Source organism: Podarcis erhardii (assembly GCF_964252035.2).
Source record: "Podarcis erhardii genome assembly, chromosome: 7".
Taxonomy (NCBI): Eukaryota; Metazoa; Chordata; class Lepidosauria; order Squamata; family Lacertidae; genus Podarcis; species Podarcis erhardii.
In genome coordinates, this window is record NC_138511.1 from 25,580,121 (window position 1) to 25,595,246 (window position 15,126).

Below are 15,126 nucleotides of genomic sequence, written 5' to 3' on the forward strand. Positions count from 1 at the left end.
GAATCCACAAGAGCGCGCAGGCAGGGCGCAAAGGCCGGCGACGTGCCCAAGTCCTCGCGCTCGCCGGCCTCCTGGCGCGGCCCTGGCGAGGCAAGCGGGCGGAGCGGCGGCGGCGGCAGAAGCAGCAGCCCCTCGCTCGCCGCCCCCTCCCCCCGCCAGTCTCCTCCCCGCGCCCCCTCCTCTCTGCTCCCCTCCCCTCGCCGCGCCTGCCTTTGCAGCATCCCGAGCCTTCCAGGCAGGCAGGCAGGCAGGCAGGCGGCCAGCCCAGCGCGCCTCCGTCCAGAAGCCGCGGCTCTCGCTCCCTCTCCCAGAGCGCCAAGCGGACACGTTCGCGGACGGAGCGAGCGAGCGAGCGTCCAAGCGGGGCGCGAGCGAGCCAGGCAGCGCCCCCTCCCCGATCCTCCTCCCTACCCCACTCTAGCCCCCGATCCTCCTCCTCCTCCTTTCCCCCCCGCCGGCCTCGCCGCTCTCCTCGGAGCTCCATGGCCGCCTAGAGCCCCTGAGAGCGCCGCGCCATGGAGCCGCCGCCGGGCCCGGGTGCGCTCCTGCTTCGGCTCGGGCTCCTGCTATTGCCGCCGCTGCTGCGCCTGGCCGCCGCCGTGGAAGGTGAGTGCGAGCGGGCGACAGCGAGGATGCTGAGCCGGGAAGGGCGCCCCGCGACGGCCAGCTTTCGGGGGTTTTTTGTGGGAAGGTGGCGAGAGGAAGGGGGAAGGGTAGGGGAGCCGAGGCCGCTCAGCACGAGCCCTTCCTCGGACCTGGAGAGCCAGCACCGCGTCGCTCTTTCTTCGGCTCCGGCTGCTGCTTCCAGCCCCCCTCGACGGGCGGCGCTCTCTGGGAAGCGGCCGCTGCCTTGGCAAACGCGCGCCGGAGCCCGGAGTCCAGGGCGCGCTGAGAGGCCGCTCCCTGGCCCGGTCTGGCCTGGCTGGCAGCGGCCGGGAGGAGGAAGGAGGCCCGGCCAGCGAGTTGCCTACGAGGATTTCGTGAGGGCGGCCCGGACTGGGCTGGGCTGGTCTGGGCAGCAGTAGCTTCTCCTACGGTGGCTCTTCCAACGTGGCTTTGCCATTTGGATTTTGAAAGCTGCCTCGCTTCTTGGCGTTGGCGCGGCTCTGCTTCCAGAGCGTGGTTGGGCTTTTGTGCTGGTGGGGGAATGGAAAGGGAACGGGCACGGGCACGATGCTTGGGAGGTGGCCGCAGCCCAGGCTGGAACTTGCTCTCTCGATTTGGGTTGCAGGAGAATAGGGGAGCCCTCACGAACCAGCGGGAATGGTGCCTGGACGGTCGCCTCATCCTTTGACATCCTTTGACAGGTGACTGTCATCTGGGGTGCTTAGGGACACAGGAAGCAGAGGCAGGCCGTCTAGCTCAATATTGCCCACACTCTGTGGCATTTGTAGCATTTCAGCAGGAAGCCTTTTCTAGAGATGCCAAGGGTTGAATCTGGGACCTTTTGCACGTGAAGGCCTATCCCAAACAGGAACACTGAAAGCTGCGAGTCAGAGCATCAATTCATACAGCTCTGTATTGTCTACACTGACTGGCAGCAGCTCTCCAGGGTTCCAGGTAGTGGCTCTTCCCAGGTCTATGAGAAGGTGCCATAAATAGAACTTGGGACCTTCTGCATGTCAAACCTTTCATCTTCCATGAGGACAGGATGGTCCTCATTAACTAGCAGGAATGATGTCCCCACACGAACGGCCTCATCCTGTGACAGTTGGCCAGAAATTTGGGGAGGGGGGAGCAGGAGAAAGGTGGTCTGCCCTCAGTGGCCAGCAGAAGCCGATCATGTTCTGCAAGGTGGAGTAACAATGGGCTTCCTTCACTGACCCTCTAGGAGAAATGTGGTGGATGTTCTCATCTCACAGGTTTTGCCCTACCTGGTGCTTGTGCGTATGTGTTTATGAATGGGTTGCGCTCACGGCAGCAAGGCTGGTGCATGAATGGACCTCATCCTGCAGTCACACAGCTAGGAAGTGGTCTGGAGGGGGTGATGGACCGCCTTCACTGACCACCGCGAATGAATGTTGCTTGTGCAACGCCATTTTGAGACACAAGTCGCAGGGCTGGTTCTGCCTCCCCCCATTCTGTCTCCGCAGAGATAGAGCACCCATTTTCCCTCTCCATTTCCTGCTAGATGTGGGCCCAGATGGACCTGGAAGTTACCACCCGGTGCTCTAGTACAAGGTGCTAAGTTAAAAGCCCAACTCTTGGCCATGTACAATGTGCTGTGGCCTTCCTTCCCGGGGATACACCAAGCACAAATTCAAGACATGACATGTAACAGTCACTTTTAGGGGCGTGTCATTCCACACCCACACCCACGTCCAGGACTGAGGCAGGCACACATTTCGCTTCATGATTTGGGAGCCACCTACTGCCCTGTCGGAACTTTGACTTTTTTCATCCCCAACTTCCTGGTGGTGAACTGGTGGCAACCACAGGTGCCAAATATTTTCGTCACAGTGCTGACCACCGGGTCACACTTGATTTGTGAGCAGGATTATTGTTGCAATATTTGGGGTTCTGCAGGCGTTTATGTATTTGCAGAAGTTCAAGGTATTGGGCAAGAGGGTTAAAAAATGGTGAAACACCCACTTGGGGGGCAGCCCCCCTCCATGCAGCCTCTGTATGCTATAGTCGTCTTGTAGCTCCAGATTCATCAGCCATGACTTCCTTGGGTTTCTAAGGGTACTCTCAGATCCTGTCCTGTTGATTTGATTTTTTGGGAGCGGGTGGATGGGTTCCAAATGATGTGCCTTCTAGTCCTCATGAGAATTCCCCTACTCCAGTTAAAACCATTTAAACCACTGTTCTCTGCAACAAAATACTCAACGTCTCTCTCTCTCTCTCTGTGTGTGTGTGTGTGTGTGCAGGGAATCCACCACAATGTAAATATTGAATTGTGTGTGGATGGATCACAAGCGTCAAGCAGAATGCTGGAGATCTATGAATGCAGCCACAAATATTATTATTTTTTAGCTTTAGAGAGGGGGCGTGTTCGGATTTCAGTTGAAGCAGCTTATGGAGTGGCTGTTTAAATCTATTCTCATTTGTTTTCCAAACCCAAGACTCCTTCCTCTACACCCCGCATGGGTTTAGGAACATAGGAAGCTGCCTTCTACCAAATCCAACCATTGGTCCATCCAGCTCATTACTACACGCTCTCCAGCGTTTCAGGCAAGGGAGCATTCCGATCCTTACTTGGAGATGCCAGGGACTGAACTTGGGACCTCCTGCATGCAAAGCTGATTCTCTGATGCTTAGCTAAGGCCCTTCCTCATGATGCTCGGTCAGAAGCAGCTGAGAGAGAGAGATTGTGTGATTTAGAGCCAGCATGCAGCATGGAGGAAAGTGTGAACAACCCCTTTCCCCAGCTCTATTGGTGTAATCAAAATTGGAATCCCAGTGGCTATATATATTTTTATAAAGCACTAAAGCAAAGAATGGGGGGAAAAAGCTTGGGAGATCTGATAACAGCTCCCCTGTGTCAATTTTGGCATTAAGATTCTGCCAAAACCAGACTTCTGTTGCTTCCCGCCCCCTTCCCCGCCCCATGTGAACTTGGTTACCTAAAATACTGTCATTGCAGGAAGTGCCCAAGTACAGGAAATACTCCTGCCTGAAACCCTGCAGAGCTGCTGTTAGTCAGAGTTGACAACACTGAGCTAAACGGATCGATAATCTAGCAGCTTTCTATGTCTTAAGGGAAGGGCCTCAGCTCAGCAGTAAATCAACAGCTTTGCATGCAGAAGGTTCCAGGTTCAATCCTTTGCAAATCTAGCCAAGGGTTAGGTGCACCCCTTATGTAAATTGATCACCACATTCCTGCAGCTAGCACCTTCTCAGGAGGTCTGTTCCTCACAATGTAGAAACGGGGCCTTTAGTGTGGTGGCACCAACCCTTTGGAACACCTTGTCCTTGAATATTAGGCAGGTGCTGTTTCTGGTGCCGTTTCCGAGCAGTTTCCTCTTCCAGCTATCCTTTTAAACCCAAAACCCTTCCCAGTGTTTATCTGAACTGGAATTGTGTTAAAGGTTGTTGTTGTTGTTTTAATTATGGGTTTGTCGCTTGCTGTTTGTGGCCCTTGGCTCCCTTGGGAATAATAACAAATAAACATATGGGGATTGCTGGGACGGGACCCCTGTCTGAAACTCTGATGAGCTTTTACTGATCAGTTTCAACAGTACGAAGCTAGGAGAACCAATGACCAATTGCAGCTTCCTTTGTACTTCATATGCACAAAATATTTCATCCTCATTTATAGTGGAGAGTCATAGAGTGCAACCCCCTGCAAGGCAGGAATGTGCAGCTGTCCCGTATGGGGATTGAACTTGCAATTTTGGCATTATCAGCACCATGCTGCAACCAGCAGAGCTGTCCAGAATCAAATACTAGATGACCATGGTGGGAGTTCTGTTGTAAAACTTGGGTGATGACTCCCAGGGGTCTTAGACTCCAACTCCCATCAGCCCCAACTGGTAGGGCCAAAAGGCAAGAGAATGATGGGAGCTGAAGTCAAATGACATCTGGAGGACATCACATTACTGGCTATCTCCCCCAACATTTGGCTGAGCCTAGGCGTCATGGTTGAGCCTGGAGAATTACTCAGTGCCTATAAAGGTGAAGAGACTATATTTGAGATCTTTGGGAAAACAAAGGGGTCTTGACTTATTTCTCTAGATTTGTGTTCTGCTTTCCTGACAGTTATTGCCTCCTAGTTAAAATGAATGAGAGGCAGATCCTGCCATTGGAGGCAGATCCTGATGTGGGAGAGAGTATGCCTCTGAATGCTAGTTACTCAGAGCCACAAGAAGGAAGTGTTGATGTTGGGCTTAGGACCTGCTTGTATGCTTCTTAGGGCATCTGTTTGGCCATGGTGAGCAGTGTTAGAAACTCAGATATACTGTATAATCTAATCACCAAATGGCACCTTTAACCCAGGTTATGGTCACCACAATGGAATGTCTAGGCCCTGTTTTTGCCCCCTAAGAGGAATAATGCTAAATTATTATTATTATTGTAGGGACGCGGGTGGCGCTGTGGGTTAAACCACAGAGCCTAGGACCTGCCGATCGAAAGGTCGGCGGTTCGAATCCCCGCGGCGGGGTGAGCTCCCGTCGTTCGGTCCCAGCTCCTGCCTACCTAGCAGTTCGAAAGCACCCCTAAGTGCAAGTAGATAAATAGGCACCGCTTTATAGTGGGAAGGTAAACGGCGTTTCCGTGTGCGGTGCTGGTGTTGGATCGCCAGATGCAGCTTAGTCATGCTAGCCACGTGACCCGGAAGTGTCTTCAGATGGCGCCGGCTCCCGGCCTCTTGAGCGAGATGAGCGCGCAACCCTAGAGTCGGACACGACTGGCCCTGATGGGCAGGGGTACCGTTACCTTATTATTAGTAGTAGTAGTAGTATTTTCATTTCTATACCACTTTATATTTTAAAGAACAAATCACAAAGTGGTTTGCAACACATTAAAACATCAAATGAAACAACCCAGAATGAAACAAATTCAGGCTTCAAGGAAAATATTTCAGATCCTTCCCTCAGCAACATTTTGCTTTCCTCAGTCTGGCACCCAGAGATCTCCATGTGGTCGCAATTGGACCCACTCCAGTTGCAAAATGCGCTTGGCGCCTGGCTATTTTCTAACACTGATAATGAGAATAGGATGGCGGACATTTAGAAGGGCCCCCTGTGTCTTGATCCAATAGAGCTCTTGTACCTGACGTTCTGAATTCACCTTTGCAGGTGTTGATGCCCCCTGTATTCACCAAACATTCATCGGGTGTTTTGTATTGGTTAGCAAGTCCTACTCAGAGCAGACCCCTTGTGACCTAAGTTAGTTGTGTTCATTAACTTGATGGGTCCACGCTTAGCTCTTGCCCATGGTATTTGACTATCTGTGACAAGCCGGCATGCAATATAACTGATTATGTTTGGTAGCTGACATGATGCACACTTTCCTTTTTTTTTTTTTTTGACAGCATTTAAGAGTTAACATGCAATGGCTTTCAGTCTTGGACATGGTATGAAAAGGGTATAGGAAGAAGAGAATTGTTTTCCTGGATCACAAGATCTTGAGATCATAGTGGATTATGTTAACCATGATTTGGAAAGCCTGACGTTTTGGAGCTTTTTGAGTTTACAGAAAAGGCGGGTATGGGGTGAGGTGTTATGACTGAAGTTTATAAAATGGTGCCTGGCATGGAGTAAGGAGATAGAGGAAAGTTTCTCTCTCTCACACACAACAGCAGAACCTGTGGACACCCAATGAATGTTGGAAGATTCAGGACAGAGAAAACAAAGGTACATGGTTAAAACTATGGAACTCATTCCTGCAGAAGGTGGTGGTTCAGCAGGGCTCTTTCCCCCCTTTTTCCTTTTCAGCAAAGCTTTTCTTGGGACTGGCAGCAATGGCTCTCTCAAGTTTCAGACCAGGAGGCTCTTGCAGCCTACTTGGAGGAATGAACCTGGAACTTTCTGCATGCAAAGCAGACACCCAAATCTAAGCTGCAGCACTTAACGCTATTCTCTTCTAGAGTTGCATTCAATTGATGTGTCTGGCAATATTTGAGAGGTCCCAGCTTAAGATTTGTCATGTTCAGCACCTTATAAAAAAAATCAAAACAAGAGTTGCCAACAAAGCTAAAGCACCTGGATTCTGACCATTGTGGTTCTGAATCTGAGTTCAGATTCAGAATTTACGTGGAACGCTGCATGCACTAGTTTTGGGATCTGTGGCCTAAGGAGGTTAAAGGTTTCATAACACCTGAAGCTTTTTATTTTCACCAAATTCAGCATGAACAGTAAAGTCAGCATGAACAGTAGTGTGTGTGTGTGTGTGTGTGTGTGTGTGTGTGTGTGTGTGTGTGGAGAGAGAGGGGGGGAAGCTGTTACACAAAAGCAAAATGCTTCCTTCCCTTTCAATGCCTCTAAGAGGGCAGAGATGTAGATACTGTATTGCAGTGTACAATCCCCATTAGCAACAGCAAGCATGGCCAGTGACCAGGGATGGTGGGAGTTGTAGTAGTAGTAGTAGTAGTAGTAGTAGTAGTAGTAGTAATAATAATAATAATAATAATAATAATAATAATAATAATAATTTATTATTTATACCCCGCCCATCTGGCTGAGTTTCCCCAGCCACTCTGGGCGGCTCCCAATCAAGTATTAAAAACAATACAGCATTAAATATTAAAAACTTCCCTGAACAGGGCTGCCTTCAGATGTCTTTTAAAAATAGGATAGCTACTTATTTCCTTCACATCTGAAGGGAGGGTGTTCCACAGGGTGGGCGCCACTACCAAGAAGGCCCTCTGTCTGGTTCCCTGTAACCTCACTTCTCGCAATGAGGGAACCGCCAGAAGGCCCTCAGCGCTGGATCTCAGTGTCCGGGCTGAACGATGGGGGTGGAGATGCTCCTTCAGATATACTGGACCGAGGCTGTTTAGGGCTTTAAAGGTCAGCACCAACACTTTGAATTGTGCTCAGAAACATATTGGGAGCCAATGCAGATCTCTCAGAACTGGTGTTATGTGGTCCCAGCGGCCACTCCCAGTCACCAGTAGTTCAACAATATCTGGAGGGCCAGGTGTAGACCAGATGTAGAACTTGAATGGGAAACATGTGGCCCTCTAAATGGTGATGGGCTGCAGCTCCCATCATTTGGAGGGGTGGAAGTTCCTCATTCCCACTTTAGAGAAGGAATTAAGCTGCCTCAAATGCACCAACCAGTAATACCTGTTAGGCTTAAGCTTGTCTCTCCTGGGACCTTCCCAGCTGTGTCCTTTGGATATTTGCACTGGCGTTCTTGAATGAAGGGCTGTGGGTTCTAATCCTATGCCATCTGTCTGGAGAAGGCATCCCGTGTCATCCCGTGACACAGATCTCTTCCCCGGATAGAAGCAAAGCAGGCTGCTTTGAGAAACAGAAAATGAAACAGAAACACTCGACTGGCCTGCGGTGTGTGCATTGCTGATGCTTTCAAAGATAATGCTTTGCAGAGCCAAGCAGAATCACAAAAGAAACAGATGGGCAGGGAAAGAGTGGCCCTGGCTGCAGTCGTGGGAGATCTCCCACTGCTAGACATAAACAGGGAAATGTTAATGTCAAAGAAAGACAAGAGCGTGATCGCATGTGCACATTTAAATCCCACATTTGAATCTGGAACCATCTGAGGCTGGTGACAGCTACCCCATCTTCAGTGGCATCTGCGATGGCACTAAAGGTCTCCATCTGAAATGCAACGACCTGCATCTAAAATATTTACGCTAAATATTTTTAGATCAGCACATCCAGGTTTGGAATAGAGAGAGAGAGAGTCCTCTTTATTTGTGGAAGGTGAACAAGGGAAAGTTCCTTTTGCATCTGGTGACAGGATCTACTGTTTTTAAAATAGGAAGTGGAGGGAGAATTTTCTCCTGCTCTTTATCTCCCCTTTTCACATCCACCAAGAATTGGGGGGGGGGGGGAGAGAATACCTCTTGTCATTGGTGGCAACAGGAGGGTGTTTCTCTTTTGGGTCATGGGGTGAAGGGAAGAGTCCTGATAGGCCGGCAGCACTGATGATGCCAGTGATTTAGACAGCACCATCCACGTAAGTTGCTCTGGAGAAAGAATGAGATGACAGGTCCAGGCCTCTGAGCAGTTTACAGTCTAAAAATAGGCAGGAGGGAGACAACAGACAATGGGAAGCCGGGAAAGGGTATGTCATTCTTGCACTGCAACATCAGGAAGTGCCTTGTGTTGAGTCAGGTCGTTGGTTTGTCTGACTCAGAGTTGTCTACATTTGGGATGATGGAGATGCAAATGGAGTGGCCTCCAGACAGACTGTTGGACTCCAGTTCCCATCAGCCTGTATCTCCAATGGTCGATGGGAATTGTAGTCCAATGTCCATCCTTACTGGGGGATGTCAGGGATTGAACTCAAAAGCTCTTGCATGCAGCTGAGCTTCGGATGCTGCTAATCTGTACAGAAATCTGCCTTACACTGTGTCACAGCATTGGTCTACCTAGTGGGTTTGCTGGATCTCAGACAGGGGTCTAGCCCTAACTACTAAGGGCCACATACCTTTCTGGATAACTTTCCAGGGGCTGCATATCAACAGCAGAAGAAGAGAAGAAGAGTTTGGATTTGATATCCCGCTTTATCACTACCGAAGGAGTCTCAAAGTGGCTAACATTCTCCTTTCCCTTCCTCCCCACAACAAACACTCTGTGAGGTGAGTGGGGCTGATAGACTTCAAAGAAGTGTGGCTAGCCCAAGGTCACCCAGCAGCTGCATGTGGAGGAACGGAGACACGAACCCGGTTCACCAGATTACAAGTCCACTGCTCTTAACCACTACACAACACTGGCTCTCAGACAGGACAGAGGCAGAAGTGGGCAGAGAAACACATATAAGGTTTATCTTTGCATAGTACCCTAGCTATTCTCAGCCCTCCCTCTCTGTCCTCCAAGAAGCATCATTAGAGTTCAAGGACAAAGTCCAGCCAGGTAAAAACACTCTGGAGGGTGTAGAGCAGGGCCAGATGTGGACTGGGAAGAGGAGGGGTGGTTTGGGAGAGTGCAGAGAGCTAGAGGAAGAGGACCAGAGGACTGCATTTAGTCACCAGACCTGATGCTCCTTATCCCTGAATTAAAATGTCACAAAATTGTGAACAAAATGTCAAGTTCTCCGGAAGTTTTCCATTGGCTGGATGTTAATCAAATTGAATTTGGGGTTCAGAAGGAAGAGAGAAGGGAAAACTGGGCTTTATGTTGAAACTGAAAGGTTGGCTGTTCGTAACAGCTTGGAGACGGAGTGTAAGGAGATATATGAGAACATAAGAGCACAAAAAGAGCTTGTTGGTGGGTCAGGCCAGTGGCCCATCTAGTCCAGCATCCTGTTCTCACAGTGGCTGACCACAGTGGCATAGCGTGGGGGGTGCAGGGGGGCCGGCCGCACCGGGCGCAACATCTGGGGGTTAGGGTTAGGGGGCGCAAATCCACGGGTTAGGGGGTGCAAATTACTTGCCTTGCCCCAGGTGCTGACAACCCACGCTACGCCACTGGCTGACCAGATGTCCTAATGGGAAACCCATAAGCAGAATTCCAGCTCCCTTCTCGTGGTTTCCAGCAACTGGCATTCAGAAGCATTGCTGCCTCTAATCGTGCAGGCAGAGAATAGCCATCACGACTAGGAGCCCTTGATTGCTCTCTCCTCCATGAATTTGTCCCATCCTCTTTTACGGCCATCCAAATCGGTGGCCATCACTGGTTCCTGGGGGAGCGAGTTCCACAGATTAATGGCACGAAGTTATTTTCTCTGTCCCAACTCTTCCAACATTCCGCTTCAGTGGATGTCCACGAGTTCTAGCACAGAGGAAAAAAACTTTTATCTATCCACATTTGGCTTCATGCCTGTTTCGCTTCAACTTCAGATCCAGGAGCAAAAGGTGATTCACTGAGTTGGTGTGTGACTTGTTTTTCAGGCTGGGGGCCGGTTTACAAATTGACCCCCGAGACATGAGAAGTCAGAGGGGATGAAGTCGTGATAGGAGGGCTCACAGAGCAGTGGCAGAAGAGTACATTATAAATGGGTTTTTTGGGGGGAGGGGGATGTTTCAGATAGTTTTTGCATTTTGTTTTTAAGTTGTGTATCTGTTTACCGACCTGGGGTCCTTGGGGAGAGAGGACAGGCTACAAATTCAATAAAAGAATAAACAGCAAGGATTTGCTTGCATGCAACATCTGAGCTCCAGAGCTGTCCAAGGTCCATTGCTCAGGCTCAAGAAGGAGCAAAGCTGTCACTGACATGGCAGGAGGCTTCACAGCTTGTGATGGGATTTGTCAATGTTGGTGTCTCTTGGTTTTCTTTTTTTCCAATCTTACATCCAGTTCTCCATCTCTCTGAATCAGTTTGCGTTTAAAAAAGCAAAAAAAAACCAGCATTTTACTGTGCATTCCTCCCATTATAGGAGATTGCCTCACAAGTGAATTAGATCATTGCTCCATCTAGTCCAGTATGGTCTACACTGACAGGCAGCACCTCTTAAGGGTTCCAAACAGGGGGACATTCCTAGCTATATCTGGAGATGCCAAGGACTGAGCTTGGGATCTACCACAAGCACTGACCCTTCCCACCATAGGAAACTGCCTCATGCTGATTCGGACTGCTCGTTCAATTAAGTCATGGAATCATAGAATCATAGAGTTGGAAGAGACCACAAGGGCCATCGAGTCCAACCCCCTGCCAAGCAGGAAACACCATCAGAGCACTCAGTATTGTCTACTCTGACTGGCAGCAACTCTCCAAGATTTATTTTAACTTTTAATTCCTTACATGCGCCAAGGGGCCCACGGTAGTGTGAAATGGGTCTCTTCTCCAAATTTTAGTCTCGCAACAACCCTGTGATATAATACATATAGGATAGTGTTAGGCTTCAGGGAATCAGCTTCCTCCCCTGCACATCAAACAAAAGGAACTCTTACAAGTTAGTTTCTTTAGTAAACACAGAGAGGGACAAAGGAAAGCATCTACCTAGGAATGGTGGTGCTCCCAATTAAGGCTCACACCCCTTTCGTCCCTATTAATCTACGTCACTCCTATGTCTTGTCATCCAAGCTTATACCATTCTGCACTTTCTGTTCTGCGACTCTCTTCTTGACCTTGGGGAGAGCGGAGGAATGCTGTCCAATGACTGTGAATCTGTTAACCCTCTCTCTTCCAGTGTTTCCTCTCGTAGCTGTTCCCCATCCAGTATCTCCCAGCTTCTGCCTTCTGAACTATGCCCCTCTTTAAGCCACTGTTTCAAATCTATACTGTCCTCCTGCTCCTGAGAAGATTCAGGAGATTCAGAAGAGCAGGAGCAGAGGGTGGGGGAGGCTCCCGCCATTCCTCCTCAGTGCAGTTCTCCTGAGCACAGTCCCTGGCAGACAGCTAAATTAGTAGAGCATGAGACTCTTAATATCAGGGTTATAGGTTTGAACCCCATGTTGGGCAAAAGATTCCTGCATTGCAGGGGGTTGGACTAGATGACCCTCACGGTCCCTTCCAGCTCTACAGATCTTTGATTCTATGATCCTATACGTTTATGGGAGGGGCAGTTATTGTTTTGTTTTGTTTTTGTTTTGTATTTTTATATTGTATTTTTATGCTGTGAACTGCCCTGGGATCTATGGATGAAGAGTGGTATATAACAGTGTAAATTATTATTATTATTATTATTATTATTATTATTATTATTATTATTATTAATAATAATAATAATATGGTGGAAGGCACAGTGAGCTTTATAGCTGAGTGGGGACTGAAATCTTGGTCTCCAACGCACTAACCACTAAAGCACACTGCCTTCAGGCCAGAACTCCCCCAGCCTGGTGATACCAAGGCATTAACCTAGGACCTTCTGAATCCAAGCCAGATGCTCTACTGCTGAGCTACAGCACAATCGTATTGCATGCTTACTCAGACGTAAGTCCTATTGTGTTCAGGATTGCAACCTTGTTGTTGTTGTTTAGTCGTTTAGTCGTGTCCGACGCTTCATGACCCCATGGACCAGAGCACGCCAGGCACTTCTGTCTTCCACTGCCTCCCGCAGTTTGGTCAAACTCATGCTGGTAGCTTCGAGAACACTATCCAACCATCTCACCCTCTGTCGTCCCCTTCTCCTTGTACCCTCCATCTTTCCCAACATCAGGGTCTTTTCCAGGGAGTCTTCTCTTCTCATGAGGTGGCCAAAGTATTGGAGCCTCAGCTTCACGATCTGTCCTTCCAGTGAGCACTCAGGGTTGATTTCCTTAAGAATGGATTGGTTTGATCTTCTTGCAGTCCATAGGACTCTCAAGAGTCTCCTCCAGCACCATAATTCAAAAGCATCAATTATTCGGCAATCAGCCTTCTTTATGGTCCAATTGCAATCTTAGAAGAGCCTTTATTGTTCAACCCCTGTTGAAAGTCCATTCTGCAGCCATGGTCCTCAGTGGCATCTGCCAGCATCCCATCAAATAGTGGCGGAAGATCCCAGGTGAGTTTTGTGAGGGAAAGCAGACAGGTCTGGGGCTGCCAAATCTGGAGAATACAAAGCACTTTGACTTCTTTCCCCCTCCTCGCTCCCCTTTCAAATATTTAAAAGCATGTCAGAAAGGAGAAGGAGAATCGTTGTTGTTTTTTATCCACCAAAGGTAGGACAAGGAAGACAGATCTGGGCTAAGCTGTGTCAGAATGTTTGAAGTGATAAGATCAGCCATGCAGCCTGGGCGATTCACTTTCCTGAAGGGTTTCAAGAAGAGACTGAATGGGCACTGAGAGAGGTGGCCTTTTGGTACGGGGTGGGGAGAGCTTTTTTAGTCTGACGGCCAGATTCTCATCTGGGCAGACTTCCAGGGGCCACCTGCCAGGGGTTGGCAGGACTAGAAGGAAAAGTGGGTGTGAATTTTAACAACTGTATAGTAGGCGAGGTTCTGCAAACCCTGACAGCCACCTCTCTATCCTCCCTCCAGGCAAGCAAGAAGAATTGTCAGAGTTCAAGGACCCACTCTAGCCAGGGAAAAGCAAGAAAGGAGGGCTGGTGAGGGGTGTGGCCTTGGGAGAAGGGGGTGTGGCTGGCAAGGCCTGAGGGCCACATAGAAGGGCCTGGAGGGCCGCATTTGGCTGCTGGAGCTGAGGTTCCCCATCCCTGTTTCAGTACGTTAGATACCCTGCTAGATGGTGGTGGCTGTGATTAGGGTGATGATCAACATTATTAATAACAATTTCTATTTATGCATTAAATGTGTGATTGATATTGACCTTGAAGTGCTCTGGCAAATGAGGACACCAGCAAGCCTGAATCCAGGGCAAAAACACTTTGGATGCTTCGAGCAATAATTACAGGAAAGATTTGCTTAAACTTTAAATTGGATTTTTAATTAAAAAAAATCAATTATAGCCAGCCTCTCTCTCTCTCCTTCACCCTCCCCTCTCACACGCCTTTAAAAAGAATTAAATAACCTGATTTAAAAATGAAAACTGCACTTACTACAAACAGATGTGCCTAAATACCATAGTTATCAGAATGGCTTAAAAAGACATTTGCGATGGTGAAGTACCTGTAGACTTTGCTCTCTAAATACAGCACAGCAGGTCATGTATTTATGATAGTGGCAGGCAGGCAGGGGGCACTCTTGGCCTTACCTGGAGATGCCCAGGTATTGGGAAAGGCTAAGGGGGATGCAGGTGGCGCTGTGGGTTAAGGACTAGACCCACAGAGCCTAGGACTTGCTGATCAGAAGGTCAGTGGTTTGAATCCCTGTGACAGGGTGAGCTCCCGTTGCTCGGTCCCTGCTCCTGCCAACCTAGCAGTTCAAAAGCACTCAAAAGTGTAAGTAGATAAATAGGTACCACTCCAGCGGGAAGGTAAATGACGTTTCCGTGCGCTGCTCTGGTTCGCCAGAAGTGGCTTAGTCGGTTTATTGGCTCCCTCGGCCAATAAAGCGAGATGAGTGCCGCAACCCCAGAGTCGGTCACGACTGGACCTAATGGTCAGGGGTCCCTTTACCTTTACCTTTAGGAGAGAAAGAATCTACTTTTCATGCAGAAGGTCCCAGGTTCAATCTCCATGTAGGGCTGGGAAGCGCTTCTGCTGGAAGCATCTTCATGAGCTGCTGCCGGTCAGTGTAGATAATACTGAGGTAGACGGACCAGTAATTTGACTCCACAAAAAGCAGCTTCCTATGTTGGAGGTTGCACTTGAGCTGTTCTGCATGCAGTGCTCCAGCTCTCTTGCTGATCTGCAGATGTTCCTAATGAACACATGTTAGAACAGGAGTCCATCCGACTGGCAGAACAGGGTGCCAGACTAGGTTGTCCGTTGGCCTGATCCAGCAGGCTCTTCTGGTGTTCTTCTGCCCCCCGCCATTGGAAGTGCCCTGCATCCCATTAAAAGAGGGTGCCTCCCCCTGCAGAGATGTCAGTTCTCTCTGATAGCGAGAGCAGTGATGTAGCCGTCAGTTTTCTTCTGGACAGAATATCATGGGCTATGGGGAACCTTGGAGTGGGGTATCTCTCCACTCCCCACCCCTCATCATCCCAGCAGTGTGGATCTGCAGCTGAGCCCCCCTGCCATCCCCCAGATCAGCCTGGTTACGTGGCCTTTGACTGAGTTCATTGCTA

General features: G+C 49.3%; 1 protein-coding gene across 11 annotated transcripts in view; it reads left to right on the top strand.

The window, feature by feature from the left end:
- The first annotated feature begins 220 nt into the window (after nt 1-220).
- Nucleotides 221-15,126, top strand: part of EPHB2 (EPH receptor B2) — a 112,412-nt gene continuing 97,506 nt past the window's right edge. For 5 of the 11 annotated variants that reach the window (XM_081870862.1, XM_081870857.1, XM_081870859.1 and 2 more), the window contains exon 1: nt 222-606. In XM_081870862.1, the coding sequence (XP_081726988.1) occupies nt 516-606 (91 nt within the window). In that variant the 5' untranslated portion in view covers nt 222-515. Of the gene's footprint in view, nt 607-15,126 lie in introns of all 11 variants that reach the window. The other 6 variants (XM_081870854.1, XM_081870858.1, XM_081870860.1 and 3 more) reach the window with 2 other exon arrangements.